General features: G+C 42.0%; 1 protein-coding gene across 2 annotated transcripts; it reads left to right on the top strand.

Moving 5' to 3' along the window:
* Window positions 1–863: 863 nt before the first annotated feature.
* Window positions 864–17317, top strand: vax2 (ventral anterior homeobox 2). 2 transcript variants are annotated; one of them, XM_054753461.1, is made up of 4 exons: window positions 864–3223; window positions 3371–3802; window positions 5560–5747; window positions 13978–17317. In XM_054753461.1, exons 2-4 carry the CDS (start codon window positions 3589–3591, stop codon window positions 14476–14478), a joined length of 903 nt encoding a protein of 300 aa, XP_054609436.1. In that variant the 5' UTR covers window positions 864–3223; window positions 3371–3588; the 3' UTR covers window positions 14479–17317. The 2 variants fall into 2 exon arrangements, with proteins under 2 accessions (XP_054609436.1, XP_054609435.1); XM_054753460.1 differs by having other exon boundaries at window positions 864–3802.
* Window positions 17318–21022: the final 3705 nt, after the last annotated feature.

The raw sequence follows: 21022 nt of genomic DNA, 5'->3' as shown, positions 1-21022 counted from the left end.
CAAGACGGCAAACTGTGGCTGTCAAACTTACTATGTTAATTTGGTTTTGTTAGTAACAGTACTTTAAAAAACTACATTGTTGCTGTTTGAGTCGTGAAGCTAAAATGTAAATATTTTGGGATTTGAGAAAGCCATCTTTGATGCCATTTTCAACTGCTTACTGGGAAAATATTGTTGCCTGGAAAAACTGAAAGTCTGGGGGACACGTGAGGACATCCCACGGACACACACACACACGCGCGCGCGCGCATACACACGCAACACACGCGCGCGCGCACCGGGATACTTGCGTCCACAATATATTTGAAATGTTCCATTTTAATTCTAGACATATATTAGTATATTGGACAGTTTTGTTTGTGTTTTTCTAGGACGTGACGTCAATTTCCTTTATAAAAACCTTCGTTCATGATGAATAGACAGAAATTCACGCTTGACGAGAGAATGGCAAGTTTTAAATACACGCTGCAATCCTAAACTGGGTTTTATAGTCAAATATATTTGTGCTCTCAGATGATTTAAAAATGTCATTATTTTACTTGGTGTTTAATTTGTATGTAATTCTCAATTATTGCTAAAAAAAGAACTTAAGTATTCTTAATGAATACATGTTAAAGAAAACCGACACTTTAGTTCTTTGTTTACATATTGATAATGATGGAAAATAAATTTCCTGATGTGAATGTGTTAATATGTTCATTATCATGAATGTGGTCTGCGCGTCGTCATACAAAGACTCGATGAGGATGCTGTAAAGTTGAAAACAATTTATAGTTTTAGGAAATCTGGCCTCTATTGTATGGGCGTATGTGTGTGTGTATATATATATATATATATATATATATATATATATATATATATATATATATATATATATATATATAAGAAACATTCAGAACAATAAAAGCATCCTTCCTCCTTGCATACATAGCCTCCAGGATGATCCCGGGGATTACTGTAAGATCTGTTAATTTAGCTGATCAGTTGTATGCAGCATCACTGCCATTTCCAATCAATCACATTGGATCAATACGATCGAAGTACAGCTGTGGAAAAAGTGTCATTGTTAATCAGTTGTAGGGGGTATGAAATAGTAATAAAAGTAGTTAAAAAAAGACCCCAACATGCTGACTGACGAGGTCTGTATTCCCCACCATGCATTGCTGCACGCCTCTCACCTGATGAATGTTTGTTTGTAGCTTTAAAGACAATAAACAATTTATGACACAAATCATCGCCACATAACAGCAGGGCACCAGAAGAAATCACAGTGCACATCTCCAGCAAAGTCAGATGTGATGGAAATGTGCATGCTTTTTAGATGTGTGTGTTTGTGTGTGTGCGCGCGCGCGCGCGTGAACACAGCAATCAGCCGCCTCTTGTCTCTGCTGAGTGCAGCGTGTGATTGACAGCTCCTATTGATGGCGGCTGAGATTAGGCCAGCTGAAAGGCGTAACAAGCGGCGGCTGTGTGCAGTAATTACGACCTTGGAAGAGAAAAATAAAACAACACACTCACAGCAAAGCTATAATAATATAATCCCGCACAAAACACTTTGACTTTTTACTCTATGTTGGAAGCATCACAACACGACAACGTTTGTTGTTCAACTCAACGAATCCATAAAACCCATAAGTATCCAGAAACATTGAAAGTAAAAGATGAGTGATATACCACAGACCAAGTACGTGTGAAATACTACCAAGTCAGGTCAAAGGTGCGTGATATGTTGCAATGTCCGTGGTAAATGTATTCCTCATTAGAAAATAACTCAACTTGACACTTTGTATGTAACACAAATGTACTTTGATTTGAAGCAAAGAACATATATCCACTGAAAATAATCGAAACCGTAACATTTATTGAGAGTCGTATTTGCATTTTTGCTATTGTGACAAATACTTCATGTCTTTCCATAGTCATTTTAAGTCTAAAAGCCACATAGCGATTATTTTCCTAGCCTGTTTTCTACGCAATTAATTGAAGAAACATAGCAAGAACAGTTGAATTGTAATACTTGACACCCTATCGAAACATTAGAATAGTTAAATTAATTTAAATTGAGCTTTAATTGTAAGAAAAAAAGAAAAAAGTTTGAAATCAGCTATCTTACATACAGATGGCCATTTTGGGGAAACACTGCCCTGGGAAAGTCACATGACTGTCACATGACAACCACTCTAAAATGTTTCTTATGCTCACTTAGGGACTTCATGGGTTCAAGTCAAACACAAGGCTATAGCACAAGGCACATTTAAAGTGTTTCAAAAGTAACCTATAGAGAAAGTTGATGCGTCCATATATACATGTAACCATTAAGTACACCACAACAATTGTCAAATTACAAAATGATACATAAAAAGCTTGTAAACACCCACCATCAGGATGACGTCATGACCATCTTTGTAAGTGTTATGATCGTCCACTGTTTTTTTTTTTTTTAAATCACTTTTAACATTTGGGAATTAAGAAGAAAACTATATCATGTGTTGAAAAGAATGCTTTCTCAGCGTTGACTTTGTGTATAATTTAACTACTGTAGTAATAGCATCACATGATCTTGCAGTGTAACAATTACTTACAGAAAGATTTGTATTTTCTACAACAGAATAAAATGTACATTTAAATACTGGAATGATGACAGTCATTCTGCATCATTCTTAAACACACACCGACACATTTGATCTTTTATAGCCCACAGGGATATATGTAAACACGACCTGTATCACAACATTACCAAGGAAGAATAAAGATAAAATACATAATGTTACAAGAAAACGTTTCAATGTTGAATGAACGTTAAAAGAGATGTATAAAAATATATTTAATTCTTAGCATGTCAACATTGAAATGTTTTTTTATGTAAAAAAAAAAAAATAAAACGATCAGTGTTGCCGGTGTAAAAAGGTTGGTATCAAATAAGTATCATGGATGGGGAAGCCCTGCAGTCGACCCTGCTTGGGTTTCCTGCAGGCCACCGTGGTGTCAAGACCGCCCCCTCTGGTGCCAGCCGGCCAATCAGGGTATACCCGGAAGTGACATCACGTGTGCCTTCCCCCAGTGAAGTGGCCCTTCAAATAATTTTCTGCTCCTCCGGCAGTGAGGTGTGTTGGCTCGGAGAAAGACAACTAAGTCAGACTTGAGACGGTGGTGTCTTCCTGTCTTCATCCCGAACAAGTGCATTTCCTGTCCATCTCCCCCCACCTCATCGAATGCAAGAAAAGTGACTGACCGCCTCTCAATTTTGTGTGTGTGTATGTGTGTGGCACCTCCCCGCCAAATATCCGGCTACCCCCCCCCCCCGCCTCCCCAACCCACCTCCCACCCACCCCCTTACACCTTCCAGCCTGACTTCCTTGTCCACCTTCAGGCTCCTCCAGAGAGCTGCTCTCTCCGGCCCGGCTGCTCAGACCGGACTTCCACGTCATGCCAACACACCTGAGGTCCAGTCCGGTTTGGAGGCAGGACGGCGTGTCTCGGCTTTAGTGGATCTAGAGGTTCCGTAGACGAGGAGAGGAGGGCATGCCCCCCGCTCACAAAGAGGATAAGAAGAAGAAAAATAAGTAGCCTCACATCCTCTGCAGCTTCATGTTCGATCAGGCCGCAATGGGCGATCGGAACCACCGCTGTGGACCCAAGCCACTGTGTCCGGATAGGCTGGACGCCAAGTGCCGGTCCCCGGTGCACAGCTCCTCCGACACCCCGGGGACCTCCTCGTCCACACCGACATCCTCCAGCGAGGACGGCCACGACAAACTTTTAGGAGTTGACCCCGAGTATTGCCGGAGGATCCTGGTAAGAGGTGAGTAAATGTATTTATATATTTACTTTGATATAATTGTATTTTTATTTCATTTAATTTACAACTGCATCTTCTTTTTTTGTTGCATTTTTATGTACATCATGACCGCATTAAAACGATTTGATTATTATTGTTATTTAACTCAAATATCATCCAATTCTGAAAGAAAACATATTTGCTTGTAAAAATAAATATTCCGCATTGCAAATGTTTCAATCGTTTCTTGTTATAGGAGCCCATTTGAACAGTGAACTCATACACAAATAAGACTACTAAAAAAAAAAGATTCACTCAATATTTTTTTTCCTAGCAAAACGGCTGATTGTCTTTGTCTGCATCATTAATGGATATTTCTTTCATTTATATTTAATTTACCATTCAGCTGGCCACGCCCTCCTGCACGATGCCACCTAACCGGACAATAAAATCAGAGAACGTCAAATAAAATACAATTCCTCCATTTGGAACGCTGCTAGGAAAACAATCCACGTTGTCTTTTCCAATGACGAAAACACACACACATTTAAAAGTAATTAATACACGAGGGGTTTTCTTTAGTTGTTAAATGTGTTTTTCTAATCGGCGAATTCGTTAATTATTTCATTCCACATTGATCATGTTGTCGATATATGTATGTATATGTATATATCCAGCCAGCAATCAATTTTGTGTAATAATACTAATATAATAAGTATTATTTCCAGTGTGTTGTGTACATTTAGTGGGTTTTTTTCACATGAAAGTGTGAATTTAAAAATTGGTTTATGTGGTCTGAGAGGCCACTTGATTGTCTTAGGTTGATTTTTGTTTTTAAGGCCGGGGTCACCGAGAGGTCATCAGGTCATTTGGTTTTCTCTCCTTTTACTGCAAGCTCAAAACTGTCAGGGGCATCACTTCCTGCTTATTTTATTCTATTTCCCTTTGGCCAATTAAATAGAAGTAATGCAAATATACAATTCTAATAATCAATAAAATAAGTGAAATAAAAAAGGACAAACCTTTAGCTTTAAAGTCCTCCTGACATGATAACTTCTTTCATTCTTATTTTTATTTTATTTTCTTGTATTTGCTTGAATCACTTGCCTTTCATATTTAATTCAAGCGTGTTTATGTTTTAGTGAGTTACATATTTCATGACTTCAAACCTTTGGACAAAGAGGACTTCTCGCCAGGACAAATGTCAACAAATAGACACTTTAGAAAATATCATGGTAGAAATACATTTGCAAACATCACTTTAGAAATATTCCAATAATTTTGATAATTGCAGTCAATAAAACTTTTTTTTTGTAGCTGTTATGTCCCTCCCAATTAATACATTTAATGACATGACTATTTAATTATCTTTTTCAATGTTCAAGCAAAAAAACACACACAAAAACATGATCATTTTGAAAATAGTTTAAATGTAGACCGAGTGGAATGAAAAGTAAATACTTGATGGCATACATTTTACTTTAAAAAACACATTTGATTCAGGTTGTTTTGAATATTGATCACGTGCAGATCCAGTTAGTGCGTGACATCATCGTTTCTTTTTTAATTCTGCTTTTTTTCAACGCTCTCTCTCTCGCTATCTGTCCCTCTCTCACTCACACTCACACACACACACACGCACACAGAATCGTTTATAGTTGTGTTTTGCACACAACGTGCGTGTGTGTTCGCAGAGCCAGTAGGCCTGCTTTCACTTCCGCGTTGGGACGTAAATGAGAGTTGAGTGACGTTAATGAATGCCTCTTCTGTCTTCCCCAAAGACGCCAAAGGAACCATCCGGGAGATCGTCCTGCCCAAGGGGCTCGACTTGGACCGGCCCAAGCGCACCCGGACGTCCTTCACAGCCGAACAGCTGTACCGTCTGGAGCTGGAGTTCCAGCGGTGCCAGTACGTTGTGGGCCGCGAACGAACCGAGCTGGCCCGCCAGCTGAACCTGTCTGAGACCCAGGTGAGAGTCCATACACTGAAACGTGCCTCGGTCGCTTTGCGAGGTTCTGATTGGCTTGCTAAAGGAGCATTGTTGGTTCGTGAGCCAATCAGAGAAGAGGAGCCAGTGGCGCCCGCCCTCAACACCTGTCCTCACCTGTTGTTGTATCGTTACATCGTTCAATAATTCTAATACATTTATTTGAATGTAAAACTAGCAGAGAAACACCTTCAGCTTTTATTTATTAGCTTATTTGGTGTTATATGACATTTAAAAAATACAATTTCCCATAAATCCTAAATTCAATGTGAAGCGCTTTGGATACCTTGAAAAGCGCTACATAAATGTAATCCAGAACTATTATTATTATTATAATTATTATTATAAATCACACAAAAAATAGATCTATGTAATTGATCTATCTTATAGAGCAGATGGCAGAATAGAATGCCTTTGCTTTGAATTCCTTTGTTCCTTTGTAATACAATCTGTGAAAACAAAATCAAACAGAAAAACAGTGTTGACTTTGAGGATGCTAATGGAGGTCCTCATGTTTTATTTCATTATTCTCGTGCTGCAACAATTCCAGTCCTTTTTCATGATTCGTTCTTTCTTCCTTTAAAATGATTGTTGCTAATGTCTAATTGGAAATGATTGATTCTCAATTATAAAGTTCCAGAATGTTAATTTAAACTAAAACACTTTTTTTTTTGCACATTTTTGCTGCCATTCAAAACAAATGACACATTGAGAAGATACAGAAAAGAAAATGGATGACTGTAAAAATTTCCATTTAGTTTTTACTTCTAAATGTAAACCACATCAGAATAAATTTTACAATCGCACTTAACAGCCATCTAATTAATGTAATTCATTTATGGGCACATTTTTAATTATATATATTATCATAATGTTAATTCAGATAACAATTTATTTAGCAGAAATTAAAATCAGTTAGCTTAGTAGAAGGTACGTTATTTAAGATTTATTTTTCCTACATTTCTATTTTGATGTGTTTTTTGCAGCAGCATAAAAGCGCTTTTTAGAAACAACCTGAGGCTTTTGACAACCAAACATGACTTGGAAATGCAAAGTACATTTGGAAATGGAATTTCATTTTTCTAAACATGAGCCCGGAATGCAAATCATTATTTTTTCTTATTGACATATTTTACATTGAGACAACTGTTGTCATTGCAACGTTACGTAGAGTTGTGTGCTTTTATTTAATACATGTACTGTAGCACATAAATGAGGGGCATCCAAAGCCAGAAAAAATGAAGTATGGAGTTGCCATACCACTTTATTTGATATTCCTTACTTAATTACAAGCTAAAAAACAATGCAATGTAGGTGAAAATATGTAAATATGTAGTTCAATATATTTAATTCAGTTTTGTGTTGTGGCTGACAAACTGAATAGTTTGTAATTGTTTGGATGTGAGGCTTTGTTTAATTTTGTGTACAGAAGAAGCCGTGGGCCAATGCAAAATGGGTCACAAATGGCCCCGGGCCGCACTTTGGCATCACTGATGTAAATTGAATGGAAGATATCATTTTTGATTGACAGGGAGAGTGATCCAGCTTTTATTCTGAAGGAGACATCTCTTTATGCATTTGTGCTCTTATTTCCGAGTTGGATTCTGCTGCGTCCCGTGTGGTCACAGAGCAGATGAGTGTTTGTTGTGTTGAAACAACGTGCGGCGTTGTTGTTGAACAGACGTGACGCAACTTGGGTGTCAAGGCAGTTATTGTGTGCGGAGGACGCCGCCATGACGCACGACTGTGTGGACGCGGCGCACGGGCCACACAGTCGCAGGATTGTCCCGATGCTAGCGAAAGGAAATGAGACATTTTAGCTTTGATGGAACAGAAAGGCGCAAGATCAGCTGACCACCAACAGTCTCGGAAGACTCATCAACCTCAGCCAACCGGGAAGGCGAAAGGTCATCCACGTGCCGGCCAGACGTGTCATGACGTTAAAATGGCGGATTACCTGAGCGTGAGATGGTAGACACCTGCAGGCAAGAGGTGTGACAAATATTGACATGACTGAGTGTCATCCTGTGCAGCTTTGCAGCACGGGCCCCCGTCCCACCGTGATCGTACCCAGCTGGGGCGGGGGGGCCTTGAAGGCGGGGAGGGCTGAAAGAGGTGGTGGGCCTCATAACCGTCCCAAGTGCTTTTGTGCTAAAGAGGATTAGGCCGCCATATCTATCAGCCATTCTATAAGATGGGGTTAACCCCTGGCTGAACCTGGCTGGTCCGACATCGCCAACTACTCAGGCTGGTCCAGGTGAATCCGTCTGGTAAAAAGTTTGGAGGTTTGTGGCGTCGAGACGACTGAGGTCGAGTGGAGTAACCTCTAGCTAGCAGCGACTAGATGAACGAGCACTTTGGTCGGCTTCATAACGACGCAAGAAACAACGGCCGAGTCAGTCCAACTTTATTTATGGTCCAGCCATACTGGACCAAAGTGCTGTACATGAAGGTGAGGCATACAAAACATCTGTAAAATAAATAAAATAGAAAAAAAATAGTAAAATAATAAAATCGTGCCATTGCCTCGCAGGGTGTTGAACACGGAGGAAAAAAAGTGTTTAAAAGATTTAAAAACAGGCAAAGAGGTGAATAGGTCAAATAGATAGAGGGCCATCATTCCAAAGTTTAGAAGCTGCCGCAGTAAAAGCAGGATCACTTATTAGTTTTAGCCTGCATTTTGGTACGGCGGGGGAGCTGATTGGTTGACCTGAGAGAACGAGTGGGTTCATCCAGATGTGGCATCTCAGACAGGTAAGATGGGGCAAGCTCGTGTGGTGATTTAAAAGCAAATGTAATCATTTTAGAGTGAATCCTCATATGAATGGGAAGCCAGTGAAGTGAAGCTATAAAGTGGGTGAAATGTGCTCGTTTCGGAGCGTGACAGGTAAAAGACGTGCAGCAGCGTTTTCAGTCATCTGGAAGCGAGAGGTGGAGGACCCACTAACCCCTACGTAAAGTGCATCACAGTAGTCTGGCCTACAGGTAACAAAAGCATTTCCAGCATGGGTTTTCATTTTGCTAATTGCTTCAGATAATAAAAAAACACATTTAACAACTGCCCTGATCTGGCTGTCGAGTTTAAGACGGGGATCTATTTTAATTACCAGATTGGTGACAGTAGATTTGACATATTTGTCAGAGATGCCAAGATATAAGGTGGGTACTAATCCTGTGGTGCCGTCAAAAACTCACCTCTGTCTCATCTGTGTTAAAATTCAGGAAGTTGTTAGCCATCCGAGCTTTAATGCCATCCGGACAATTTAATGAAGGTGTAGGAGAATATGCATCTTGTTTTTTCAGAGGTAGTTCTGGCTGTCGTCTGCATAGCAGTGGAACGACAGGCCGTGCCTCTTTAGTATCAACCCAAAAGGAAACATGGAGAGGTGAAAAAGGAGGGTGTCTAAAACTGAGCTCTGAGGGACCCCACACATCGGAGGAAGACACAGCATCACCACGGTGGACGCAAAAAGTTAAGAAAGACCGGACCCAATCAGTCCAGTGCTGTGGCCGTGAAGGAGAAATTAAAATAAGGTCTCAAATGCAGCAGGTATGTCTAAAAGACACTCAATGACACAGCCACTGCAGTCTGTAGCTAATTAAAAACCTTTAAAAGTGCAGATTTTGTGCTGTGTAGAGTTTTAAATCCAGAATTTTTGGTACCGCTTTACCAGAAGACAGCATCAATGATGGTCCCCATCTAATAAAGTCGTATACCGGGGGCTAGGCTTGGCCAGCTGCTTGTTTTTTACTGGCCCATGGTGTATCGTTAAAATAAATGGATTATTAATGAGCAGTGACGTGCGGTGAGGTTCATGGCTGGTGAAGCAATGTTTTTTTATGTTAACACAGGTTGCTCATTATGAGGATAAGTAAAAAAGAGGAGAATAATTCACCTCGGTTAGAAAAATGTTTTCAGATGCTGTACTTCTTACACAATTTTTAAAACAATAAACTGATCAACATTTGTGTTCTTTAATTTACATACAGTATGAAGTACATGCAGCCTCTGCATCCCCAGGAAAGGTTCTGATACTTTGTTGTAAAAGTCTGATCCTGGTGAGCTTGGGTATGCAGTATAATCCTCCATCTTGCTAGTCCAATTCATTCATTCTAAAAAATATCTTGAATGCATTTGATGGCTTTTCCTTTGTGACCAGTGACACAAGCACCTTCCAGCTCACGTGCGCCCCCACCCGTTCAGGTTGAAGCGGTACTGCAAATGACTCGCTTATGACATTTTTATGTATTTTATATTAATTTATATTGTCTGATTAGCAAGTATAATGACATCACACTTACATTAAAGACAATACACGGTCTGTAGAAAGTCATGGTGTAGAATAAATATTTCTACAACGTTATATTACTGGCGACATGCTGACAAACACAAACTGGCAGGTCTGTCCTGTCCGTAATCACCCATTACCAACTATGTTGTGTTATGTCTATTTCATACATATTATGTATTATGACTGTCATATGAAGTAGTGACGGTGACAGGAAATGTGACGACTATTTTACCACATTGTTACATTACCTTATCATTGTCCGAGAGTGCGTTTGGAAGACAGGAAGTGAACAAATGTATATTGCAATTGACGTAAAACGGATGGGGGGGTAGGATTAAATAAGCTTTGCTTCTCCCTGCCATGTGATGTATTCCAGTGTAACCTGTATGCACGTTCAAATAAATCAAACCATTACTATTACCACTATTACCCCCCCCCCCCCCCCCCCCCCTCCTTCAAAGTTTGGACCCCCCTGGTTTAGAGAATGTTTATAGATAAGGAGACCCTTGACCTTGTCCCATAGTCCATGATAACCCCCACTACGGCCCTGGAAGCAACCACAAGGTTGTAATGGCTGTTGTTTAGAAGTATGTCCTATCTTGTCTTCCAGTAGGACAGAATATTGGATAAGAAAGTGAAAGAAAAATAGTTGAGCTGACTGATTATGTAGCTTCTAGAACAAAGTGAGGCCTGGGAGCCATTTTTGGCCAAAGCTAATTTTTTATTGGCCGCCTGCATGCTGTAAAAATAAAATCAATTCATTATTAATGAGATATAGTTTGACATTTTAGACAATTTTTCTACTCAAAATTCTACATGCAACACTCCATAATGATTTATGGAGGATTTATTTTTTTGTGATTTTTGAAAATCTATTAAGAATTGCAAACAAAATTTAAAAAAAAACAAAAAAAAAACCCTTTACCATGATGTTTGCAAATGTATAAAAATTCCAACAAGTTAATATGGTCATGTTGTCATTATGACCAGCGGAATTTTGAGGAGAAAAATGATTTTAATCCATTTCGCAATAAGACTGGATCAGATTGCGTTTAGCAGTCAGACCCTCCAGGATTTTGTAATGTTGCAATCGCACCAATTAACACAAATTCAACCAATTCCTGTGAATCATGCGCAGCCCCACAACTTTGTCCAATCCCTGCAACTTCCCCCACACATTTTGTCCAATCATCATCATGTTCACCAGTGGAATTTGTCCCTAAGAAGCGCTCAAATGTCCAACCAATTAAATGTGTCCCTGCATCGCCCACCCACGTCCTCACTTCCTTGTTTATCTTGAAAGCGATGTGAACGTGTGATGAGATCCTCTCATCGTCTCTCATTTACCACCAAAAACCACCGCTATAGATCGCACTCAACAATTCCTCAATGTTTTCAACGAGAGTTGGGGTAAACCACGTGCAATGTGTTGGAACGCAAGCAAAAGTTTACGATCGACAAGCATTTTTCAAGTGCAAAACATACACGGAGGTTGTCTGCAACTTGTGGACAACAAGGGAGCCTTTGGTGGTGTTTGTTTTGCAAACTGCGCACGCATTTGTGTGAATTGGTCACGTGTCAAAATGGCAGCAGAACACGCTAACTGTTGGTTAAAAGATGTAGGTAAACACTCAAAGCCTAAAGATACATTTTATAAATAGAGAATATATTGAAAATTACGTTAACGGGCATATGTGCATATATAGTATCAACCATTTTTAGTACAAGCGAGAATCCCAGAAATGAAGCTTGGATATACCTAAATGGAGTCAGTGTACAGCTGGGATAGAAAGTGTCATTTCTCTGGTGATGTCCCTCGAGAGTATTTGCATTGTTTAGTCGTCTTCAGCATAAATAGTTTTTTTTTTTAACTGCAAAAGCTTTTCTTCTGGGTTTTTTTGTCCTCATGTGAAGGCTGAGCTATCATCTTTATTATCTGCCCGAACAAAGCCTGTTTTGCACATTTTTGGTGCCATGTTGGTAAGATGCTTTTCTCGGTCTTTTTGCTCATCTTCTTCAGCAGATTTCCCTATTATAATTACACAGGGGGAAAAATCGATTTATGAAAACGTTCGCTTCTCTCGCAATTTTACTGCAGCAAACACTTAAAAAAAAACAACTAACATTCCCATTTCTATCCCAATTCTGGGGGAAAAAACTCTGGCAAAATCAGGCATCTCGAAAAGGGCCCGGAAGATCACGGAGGGACTGGTAAATTGCTGTCAATGTTCAAAAATGTGCTCTGCACTGGAGTTCAATATTCAAATAAAGCATATTTTGCTACATTTGTTCAAGTCCTGTGCTTTTTAGGGGTAAGCTTACAAAGAACACTTAACATTCATAACGACTTCATAAAATCACAAGCTGAGCCAATGTTATTGGAAAATAAAAAGCCTCAAACATTCACAACTTTTGCGGTGAAATCGGGCCTTTTAGGCTGCAACAGTACTATTTCATGTACAAAATCTATCAAAGTGGCGCCCCTATCCTTCCATTTTTATGTATGCGGCCCTCACTAGAACGAACTTTGGACACCCCTGATCTAATTTAGAAGAATGTATTTGGCAAATATAATAAGTCTATTGTTGCCACTGCTTTGTGTATTTGTGGGTCTCGTCCAGCTTAGTCCAGTGATTTCTCTTATTGGACGGTCCCTTCACGTTTTTGTCACGTTGTGTGTCGTGGCTTGGTAAAGTGTGTTAATTGTGTAGCTGCAGCGCGTCACATGTTTGACCAGGATCAGTGGGTCACAGAAAGTGTGAAAATGAGTGCTTGGTTGACCTCGTGCTCTTTGACGGCCTGGATGTTGGATTTTTTTTTCTAGAAATACTGATTTTGGGGCCCGTAGCTGAGGTTTGAGGTCTGCCGCTTGTTCTGGCGTAACCTCCAAGTTTTGCAGCTGTTTGGATTCTCACTTCCTGATTGGCTGAGCCCTGCCTGGCCAACCTTGTCATATACAGCTGACCTTGGATTTAAACCCCCTCCTCTGCGTTAGTTCGTGGACTACAGTATTGGGCGGGGCGTCATTTATTTTTTATACATTTTCCCCAGTGACAGAAGTGAACTTCCTGTTGCACTTGTTGCTTCCGTTCACTCCGAGAGGGCGGCAGCAGGGCGGGTGCAGAGGGCGAGGTCCGGGGAAAATACAGGTCACGCCAGATCCAGATTTCTCTGGTAATCTGTGCCCGAGAACTGAACCCTGGATCCCATTAAAAAGGATTTACGTCCAATAGTGTAGATGTACCAAAGGCAGCTTTGCTTTCTTCTCCTCTCATCATTTCCCCCTCCAATCAAATCCTCAGCCATGGATAGTAGTGCTGCGCAGGTCACGCCCATCACACAACGACGAGGGGAGGGGCCTGGATGCATCGTAAAAGCCTTTTATGGAAAGTGGGCGTGTCAATAACAAGCGGGAAGCATGACAGGAATCCATCACACTGCTTCAATCCCATTATACGTGTCATGGCCGCCAGCTGTCTCCATGAGCTCCATTGCCAGGAATGCCTGTTGACTCCGCCCTCGCTTAGCACCGATACTTTATTAACACCCGGCTGACCCGGTCACCTGCACGCAGCAGCGCCCAGCTTAGTCATGTGATGTGATGGTTATGCATGCTTCAGGGAATGTCGTTCAGCATCCATTTTTCATGCACGCTTCCTGCGCCCTCTAATCGACACACAACACGCTATACATTGGATTTGTGCTGCGGCGCATGCATTAAACATGGCCGACAAGGACAGATGCAGTTCACTAAGCATTCTTTGACTGCCGTGACAACTTTTTGTCCTCCTGTACTTCCTGCATCACGTTAAGGTTCCTGCTGTGTTTCGGATTGGAGGAAGGGGTCAGGAAGAGGTCAGGTGCACACGAGGGGCTTCTCCTATCATGTGACCCATTTGTTTGTCTGCTCGTCGCTGCAGGTGAAGGTGTGGTTCCAAAACCGTCGGACCAAGCAGAAGAAGGACACCACCAAGGATTCAGATAAGCGCTCCTCCACTTCGTCCGAGTCCTTTGCTACCTGCAACATCCTGCGTCTGCTGGAGCAGGGCCGCCTCCTGTCAGGCCCGGCTCCGCCCCCGAACCCGCTCCTGGGCCCCACGCCGCACCCGGCCAACGGCGCTCTTCTGAGCAGCCCCAGGGGCGGCAGCTCCTCCACCTCCCCCGGTATCAGTGGGGGCACTCCCCCCAGCTCCCTCCCGGGGGCCACGTTTGGGCTATCGCTGCCCCCGCTAGGTGGCACCCCGGTGTCCCCTCGGCTCGCCGTCCCACCGCCGCACTCCCTCTGCTTCTCCATGCCTCTGCTGGGCGGAGCACATCATGAACTGACCTCTGCCTACGGCTGCGGGTCGTCGGCCTTTGAGCCGTACCTGAGGATTGACAGGAAGGAAGCGGATCTGGGCGGCAAGAAAACAGTTTCCTAAAATGACTCCCAGGTCACGGCAAGTACGTGTCGATGGCGGCCGAGTGCTGACAAGAACATCATGTGACCGTCATGTGATGGAGGAAAAAAAACTGGATGGCAATTTGACACACTCTCTATTGTGTTTGTGTGTGTGTGTGTGTGTGTGTGTGTGTGTGTGTGCGTGTGTGTGTGTGGATAAAAATAATCAGAATGCGACCCAGGACAGCATCAAGTGTTTATCATGCTGTCTCAATCTGGATCGAAAAAGAGTAAGCGTAGCTTTTAAATGTGTTATTTAAAAATGTTTGTGGTCCGGCAGTAGTTTGTGTAAATTCTTGCTTTGCTTGTGTCTATGTACTAACTTCCTATGGTAGAACCTGGACCATCTAGCTCTCATAGTTTCAGTGACCCCAAGCGGTCCTGGTCCACTTGGTAGCGTGCCAGCTCCTCATTTGTGGCGTCTTTGCTTTAACGAGCCACACATGGCAGAAGAAGAGCATGTTTGCTGTCTACTAGGGGTGTAACGGTACGCGATCAGGACCTTGGTTTTAAAGTCACGGCTGAGAACAAAATGTACCTAAGTGCTTAGCTTTTGTGGATACAGCTTTAATGATTTCTAAAATGACACGTAAAAAAAATACAACCTGCTAGCAGGCCGATAGAATTCCATCTATATAAAATCTTGTGAAACGGCAACTTCTCACAATATGACCATTTTCATTTTCTAAATTGCAACCTTTTTCTAGTCCATAAAAGTCATTCATTCACTCATTTTACCGCTTTATTCTTGTAAAATTCCGACTTTTTTTCTCGTAAAATTGCAGTATTTTCAGCCCGCCTCTCGCCCGAAGTCAGCTGGGATAGGCTCCAGCATCCCCCCCGCCACAACCCCAGTGAGGACAAGCGCCATAGAAATGGAATGAATTGCAGTATTTTACAACTTTGCACAACTTTTTCACATGTTAAGGTCGGGGGATTTCTTTTTTTTCCTTTCATCTTGTCGATTTGTACCATTTTTTTTTTCCCTCACAATCTGACGTTATTGGAACATTGCAACATTATTATATTCTTCTGACAAATGACAGCCTTTCAACTCTTGCAAAGTTCTCCAATAAAAAGGAATAAATCCAAACTTGGATGACAAACACATGTACTTGGGACTGCAATTCAAAATTAGCAGCTATGCTACTGTAGAATGTGGCTCATTTACAGTCTGCACAGAAGTATCAGACTGTTCATTCATGTGCACTGTCCCAAATAAATAAACTACTGTTACACCCCTAAATTAGGACTACGTGTACCGTTATGCCCCTAGATTATGAATACGTGTACCGTTAAACCCTTAGTGTTTACTGTGGTTTGCATTCATAGTGCCACATGTTCCATTTAGCACTTGCAAGGAACACACACGAAAATCTTCCCTACTGTGTAAGTTGACGTGTGGTTCAAAGCACTTTATGTTTGTTTGTCTTTCCCATCCTCTCCTCCACTGAACCTGTTTGAGTGACAGCTTTGTTACAAAGTTCTCTACCGGTCAAATGCAGTTTTTTTTTTTTTTTTTCACAAGCCTTACGCCAAGATGTGGCATGCGATGGCGGCCTTCCTTCAGTGAGAATGAAAAACATCGGTTTGGCCTCAATTTGAGCCACATGTCACATGACTTTTTCCTCCCTTTTCATGGCTGTGTATTTTCTTCTTTCTCACTGTGAGCTCTAATAAGTTCTCCGAAGGTGCAGAGACTTCTTTTAAAGCCCCTGACACTGCTTATAAAGACATCGCTTTTATGAAAGGCGTTTAAAGCAGCTGCAAGATAGAAAAAAAAAAAAAAAAAAAAACACTACCTCGCTGGACGTAAACAGCTTCCACCGACGTAGTTCTGGTTCTGCTGGCTTGTTATGTTTGGATGTGCGCGTCTGTAATGTCCTCGGCCCTTCACGCTTGCCGTTATTGTCTGTAAGCGCCCTTCATCATTCAAGTACTGAGCAGCGCGATGGAGCTGAGAGATCCCCAAGGCCTGCTTCCCGCTCCGGTGTCAGAACCTAGACTTCTTTGTCCGGCGGCCTCCCCGCTGTGACGTCACCGAAACAAAGTGAGCACACTTCAATATGGTGCATAAGAAAGAATGTTCTTTAACTCTCTCTTTGCTTTGGTGGCACTGCGCTGGAGCACAGTCATGTTGTTTCCTCCTCCGTCATCTTGCAGTGCTTCTCTGCAAATGCTGCCATGTGCTTTGTGGAAAAGTAAAACGACACTTGAGATTCTTTTCTTCCAGCAGTACACATCACACTGAACCTGTGTCTCAAATGGAATACCTCCGTCAGTGCACTTCAATAAGTACACTTTGTGCACTGTGTACTTACTTCCTGAGAGTGTCCCAAATCCATTACAAAATGACGATTGCAATATTTACTTTCTTCTTCTTCTCTCCTTTTTAATAGTCATTTGCAACCACTTGAATTAGCCCCTCCTCTTGCGCTACGTAGCCAAGATGGTGACGTTCGAGGGTGGCAAGTGTCCCTCACTGCGCACTCACCATTTCGAGCGTTTTCGGTGCAACATCTGTGTACTGTGCGTTGCAATTTTCCATACGTCTCAAAATACTCAGTGTAAGAATGGAAGTGCGCCAATTGAGACACAGCATAACTCTCTGTATTGAATTTACAGATAACTATTCTATACAAAAGGGTCTTTGTGTGTGATTGGAACAGGAAAAACAAAACTTTTCTAATTATGCTTTACAGTTCTTTGTCTCATTAACATTTTGCACTTATTTAAAGAGGCTTGCATCTGTTTTCTGGGCACAATCAGCCGAGATCTTGTACAATAATGTATTTTTATTCATATAAATATATGTCTATGTCACTTGCCTTCTGTCTTCTGTGTTATGCATCCTTCGCCTCCCTCTAATAGTCTTTTAAAGAAGTTCTTGGAGTCAGTGCATTAGGCAAATGTAAAAATAAAAATGACTTTCACATTTAAATCAGCCAGACAATTTACATGATGTAATGTGTGAATTTTCAAGCCTTTCTAATAGCTTTTGAAGCAACACACCGTCGAGAGTTTAACAAGAAAGAAAATTTGAGAAACAGATTTGAGGAGGAAGAACCACCGCCCCTCCATACACACACACACACACACACACACACACACACATCCCAGGCCCAGACGTCAGCATGAGGCACTTCTCTACACCAGGACAATTGAGCGGCAGGGTGCCAATTACAGTGATTGGCACTTCTATTTGAGCGAGGGCCTGCAAAAAAGGGACCAGATGGGTGGCCGGTTCTGCAGCTTCGGCCCATCAGGAGAGCGCCAAACTGCGGCGATAAAGACTTTGCAACGTTGTGTTCATCAGCTCCACATGCTCGAGTGCAGCAGGCCGACAATGCGGCCATTCTTGATGAGCATTTGCAACACTTGATGTATTTTGGGGGGGCGTGGCCCCTTCATTTTGTGTTGTTTGTTGTGAGTTGGCGCCGCAGCACTCAGCTCCACGTTGCGTCTGTTTGTCTTCCAGCGGCACGTTCCGGTTGGGTTGAGGCTCCGCCAACCCTCAGGAATGCATCCCGCCACCCCGCCCTCCTTCCCGCATCCCTGCATCCTCCCAGAGCAGCTCAGCCACCCACCGGGGACCCCTCCACTAATTAGGGTCACTAATTTGGGGTCGGTCGGGCCAGAGACCCCTCCACACCTGCATGGTCATGTGACATTCAAAGAGGTGCACAGGGTCAGGGGTCGCGTAGTTGGGGGCCACGGGGGGAGAGAGTTTGGATTAGTTAAATTGAGGAGGTGGAGGAAAGGCCAGGAAAAAAAAAAATGAAGGCTTTTATTGCTTTATTAAATATATAAAAATTTTCTATATCCTCTTTCTTCTCTATTTTGTGAATGTTGAAGAGCATTCACACAATAATACATCATGAATAATAATATACAATATATAATAATACAAATGTATGTATTTATATATAATAACAATATAATAATTCACAACAAAATCAATATAATCATTTGTACTAAATAACTAAATAAAAGCTTTCCAACATGAAAATGTTCAGCTTATTCGGGACATGATGGCTACCTACAGTATAGACACGTTCCCCAAAAATTCCCACATTATCCGTGACTGCACATTTTCCTGAACATTTTCCTGAACATTTTCCCGGACACTGGGGCTACCATTATTGCACGTCCCACTTTTCTGGAAATGTCACTTTTTCCAAACACTGCACAAGATCCCTCAGATCTTAACAATTCTTCCACACTTCTCAACCCCTTCAAGCCAACATGAAAACATAAAACATACTTCGTCTCAACTAGTTGTGTATGTTCTTGTCCGCAGGCCTCACTGGGATAGCGCAAACCTGCAAAAGTCTGCAGGAGTGAAAGAAGACGTGCGGGATTTCAGGCAGCGGGTCAGAGGTTAATTGCCAGGTGACCTCGGCGGGCGGGACGGGTCTGCGGAGGCCTCGAGCTGGCCCGCCCGTCCCAATGGTGCCTGCGTGTTTTGACAGTGCTCACACAAGCTGCATTCCTCCGACCCAAAGCGGCACATTTTTCAATTTGATGTTCAAAGACAAACATAAAAACTATTCAGCACATTTCCATTCAAATGAAACAAATATTTACTGATGCTTTCACCACCTAATTGAACATTTCTCACTGCAACCTTTGTGCGCTTTCAACCTTGCATTTGCAGCTGATAAAAATGTTTGAAAGGGGCACTTTGAGACCAGAATCAAGGCCTGGCACAGGTCGACACAAACAGACATAAAGAGAGAAAATAGGACCTGACCCACGCTGCCTGTGTTTAGCGGTGCTAGTGGCACATTGTGTTTTGCCCTTCTGCACACAACAACTGGTGGTCTCCTTTTTAAGAGCCACGCTTCCATCCTAATCTTCCTTTCAGCGCCCAAAGCTGCCAATTTGCCAGATTCAAGGCCGCCTGGCCTCGCCTCGCGTCCTGACACACATTTGAATGACGGCTCATCACACACTCGCTGCGATATTATTATTATATTTTTTATACTAATAACGCACAAGCCACTGAAGTGCACAATGATTGGTTTGTCTCTTACTATGCTTGAAGTTTTCTTATGTTAGTTTTTAGTTAGCTAATGCCTTTTCTGTCACCTTATATTCTATATTTTATGCACTGTAAGTAATCATCAGATATGTAATCAGCATTTTAAGTGATCAATAATGAACGATGACATTGTGATGAATCAGGGGAAATGTAACAGGTTGTCTATATAGTGGAAGAGTTCATACACTGTATGTTCTGCAGGTGCCTTAAGCAGGTGTTCACAGGGGCCGAGTTGACTTTTAAGCAATGGAATGTGCCTGGGGGGTGTACAGTAACTCGGATTGGGAACCGATGGGCTCACAACTGCAAAGAAGAATGAATGAAAACACCTGGCTGGAGAGACTTTTACAAATTCCGTGGAATGGTTGAAAGGATAAGGACAAACCAGTGGCACGCAGTCAGGGCCAGCAAAGCCTTCTCTGCTGGCCTCACCACAACCAGAAGCACAGACCTACATTTAACACTTAAATTGTAATATTGGTTCAATTAATTTAGTAGTGTTCTTGACTGCACTGCTTCCAGTAGTGTACTGTATGTGGATGTTGATTTGTTTTGTCCAATCATGTGTTGCCTGTCAATGTAATCTGCCCAGGGCCTTCAGAATCAGGAGTGCTGGCTCCTGTCTCATACACTATTAGAAATGGGGCTTTTTTTTTTAGCCAATCAGACTTCCGATTCGCATCTCAGGGTCTTGCAGCTTGCAGGCCCCTACTTGGCATTCCGCCAGTCCTGATTGGTTGCTCAGAGGAAAACGTCAGCAAGATAAGTTACTCCCACAATGGCTGACTGAGGAGGAAAAAGTTGACATCTATGGCGAGTAGATGCATTTTATTTAAAAGTCTTTGGTTTTTGTTGTGTTATTGGATAAATATTGATTCTGAAGCGCGCCACATGTGGTGTAAAGGTTTGGCAGGTTTGTCTTAACTTTATCACCAAGCCGTTCTATTTACACTCGTTGCATTTGGCTGAGCACCAATTTCACAAGCGTCGCCGATCGCCGGAGGAGATGAGTTATTAATGCTCGAGGCTGCGAGGAGAAATGTAAGTATTGGTGACGATGTATTGGAAGATAAAAGGTTAAGGGGGTGTCTGCCTTCAGTAAGAATGGTCTTGTGGCGACCATAACTTCATTTCATAACACACCTCGTACGTAGAAGAGATCCGTGTTGCCAAATGTTGATACTCATCACTAATAAAAGCGCAAAGATTTGTTTTTAAAGTGGCTAATGTTTCTAAGTGGCTAATTTTGGCCTGGTTTGGAACAACACCGGCACATGGCACAGCGGATTGTAGTTTGAATCCAGGGTAAAAGGGAATGTATGGCAACATACTGTATATTATTAGCAAGGCTGTGAAAGTTAACACGTTAATTACGAGTTATCGTAATTATCCATAACTCGTCGAAAACACCACTATTTTTTTGGACGCACGATTAACTTGCACACGTCCTGTTTGACCCTACGCTCGCACCGTAGTTTCA

This window comes from Dunckerocampus dactyliophorus, chromosome 15 (assembly GCF_027744805.1).
Source record: "Dunckerocampus dactyliophorus isolate RoL2022-P2 chromosome 15, RoL_Ddac_1.1, whole genome shotgun sequence".
NCBI lineage: Eukaryota > Metazoa > Chordata > Actinopteri > Syngnathiformes > Syngnathidae > Dunckerocampus > Dunckerocampus dactyliophorus.
Note: the sequence above shows the minus strand (reverse complement) of the source record. Positions and strands in the feature narration are given on the sequence as shown.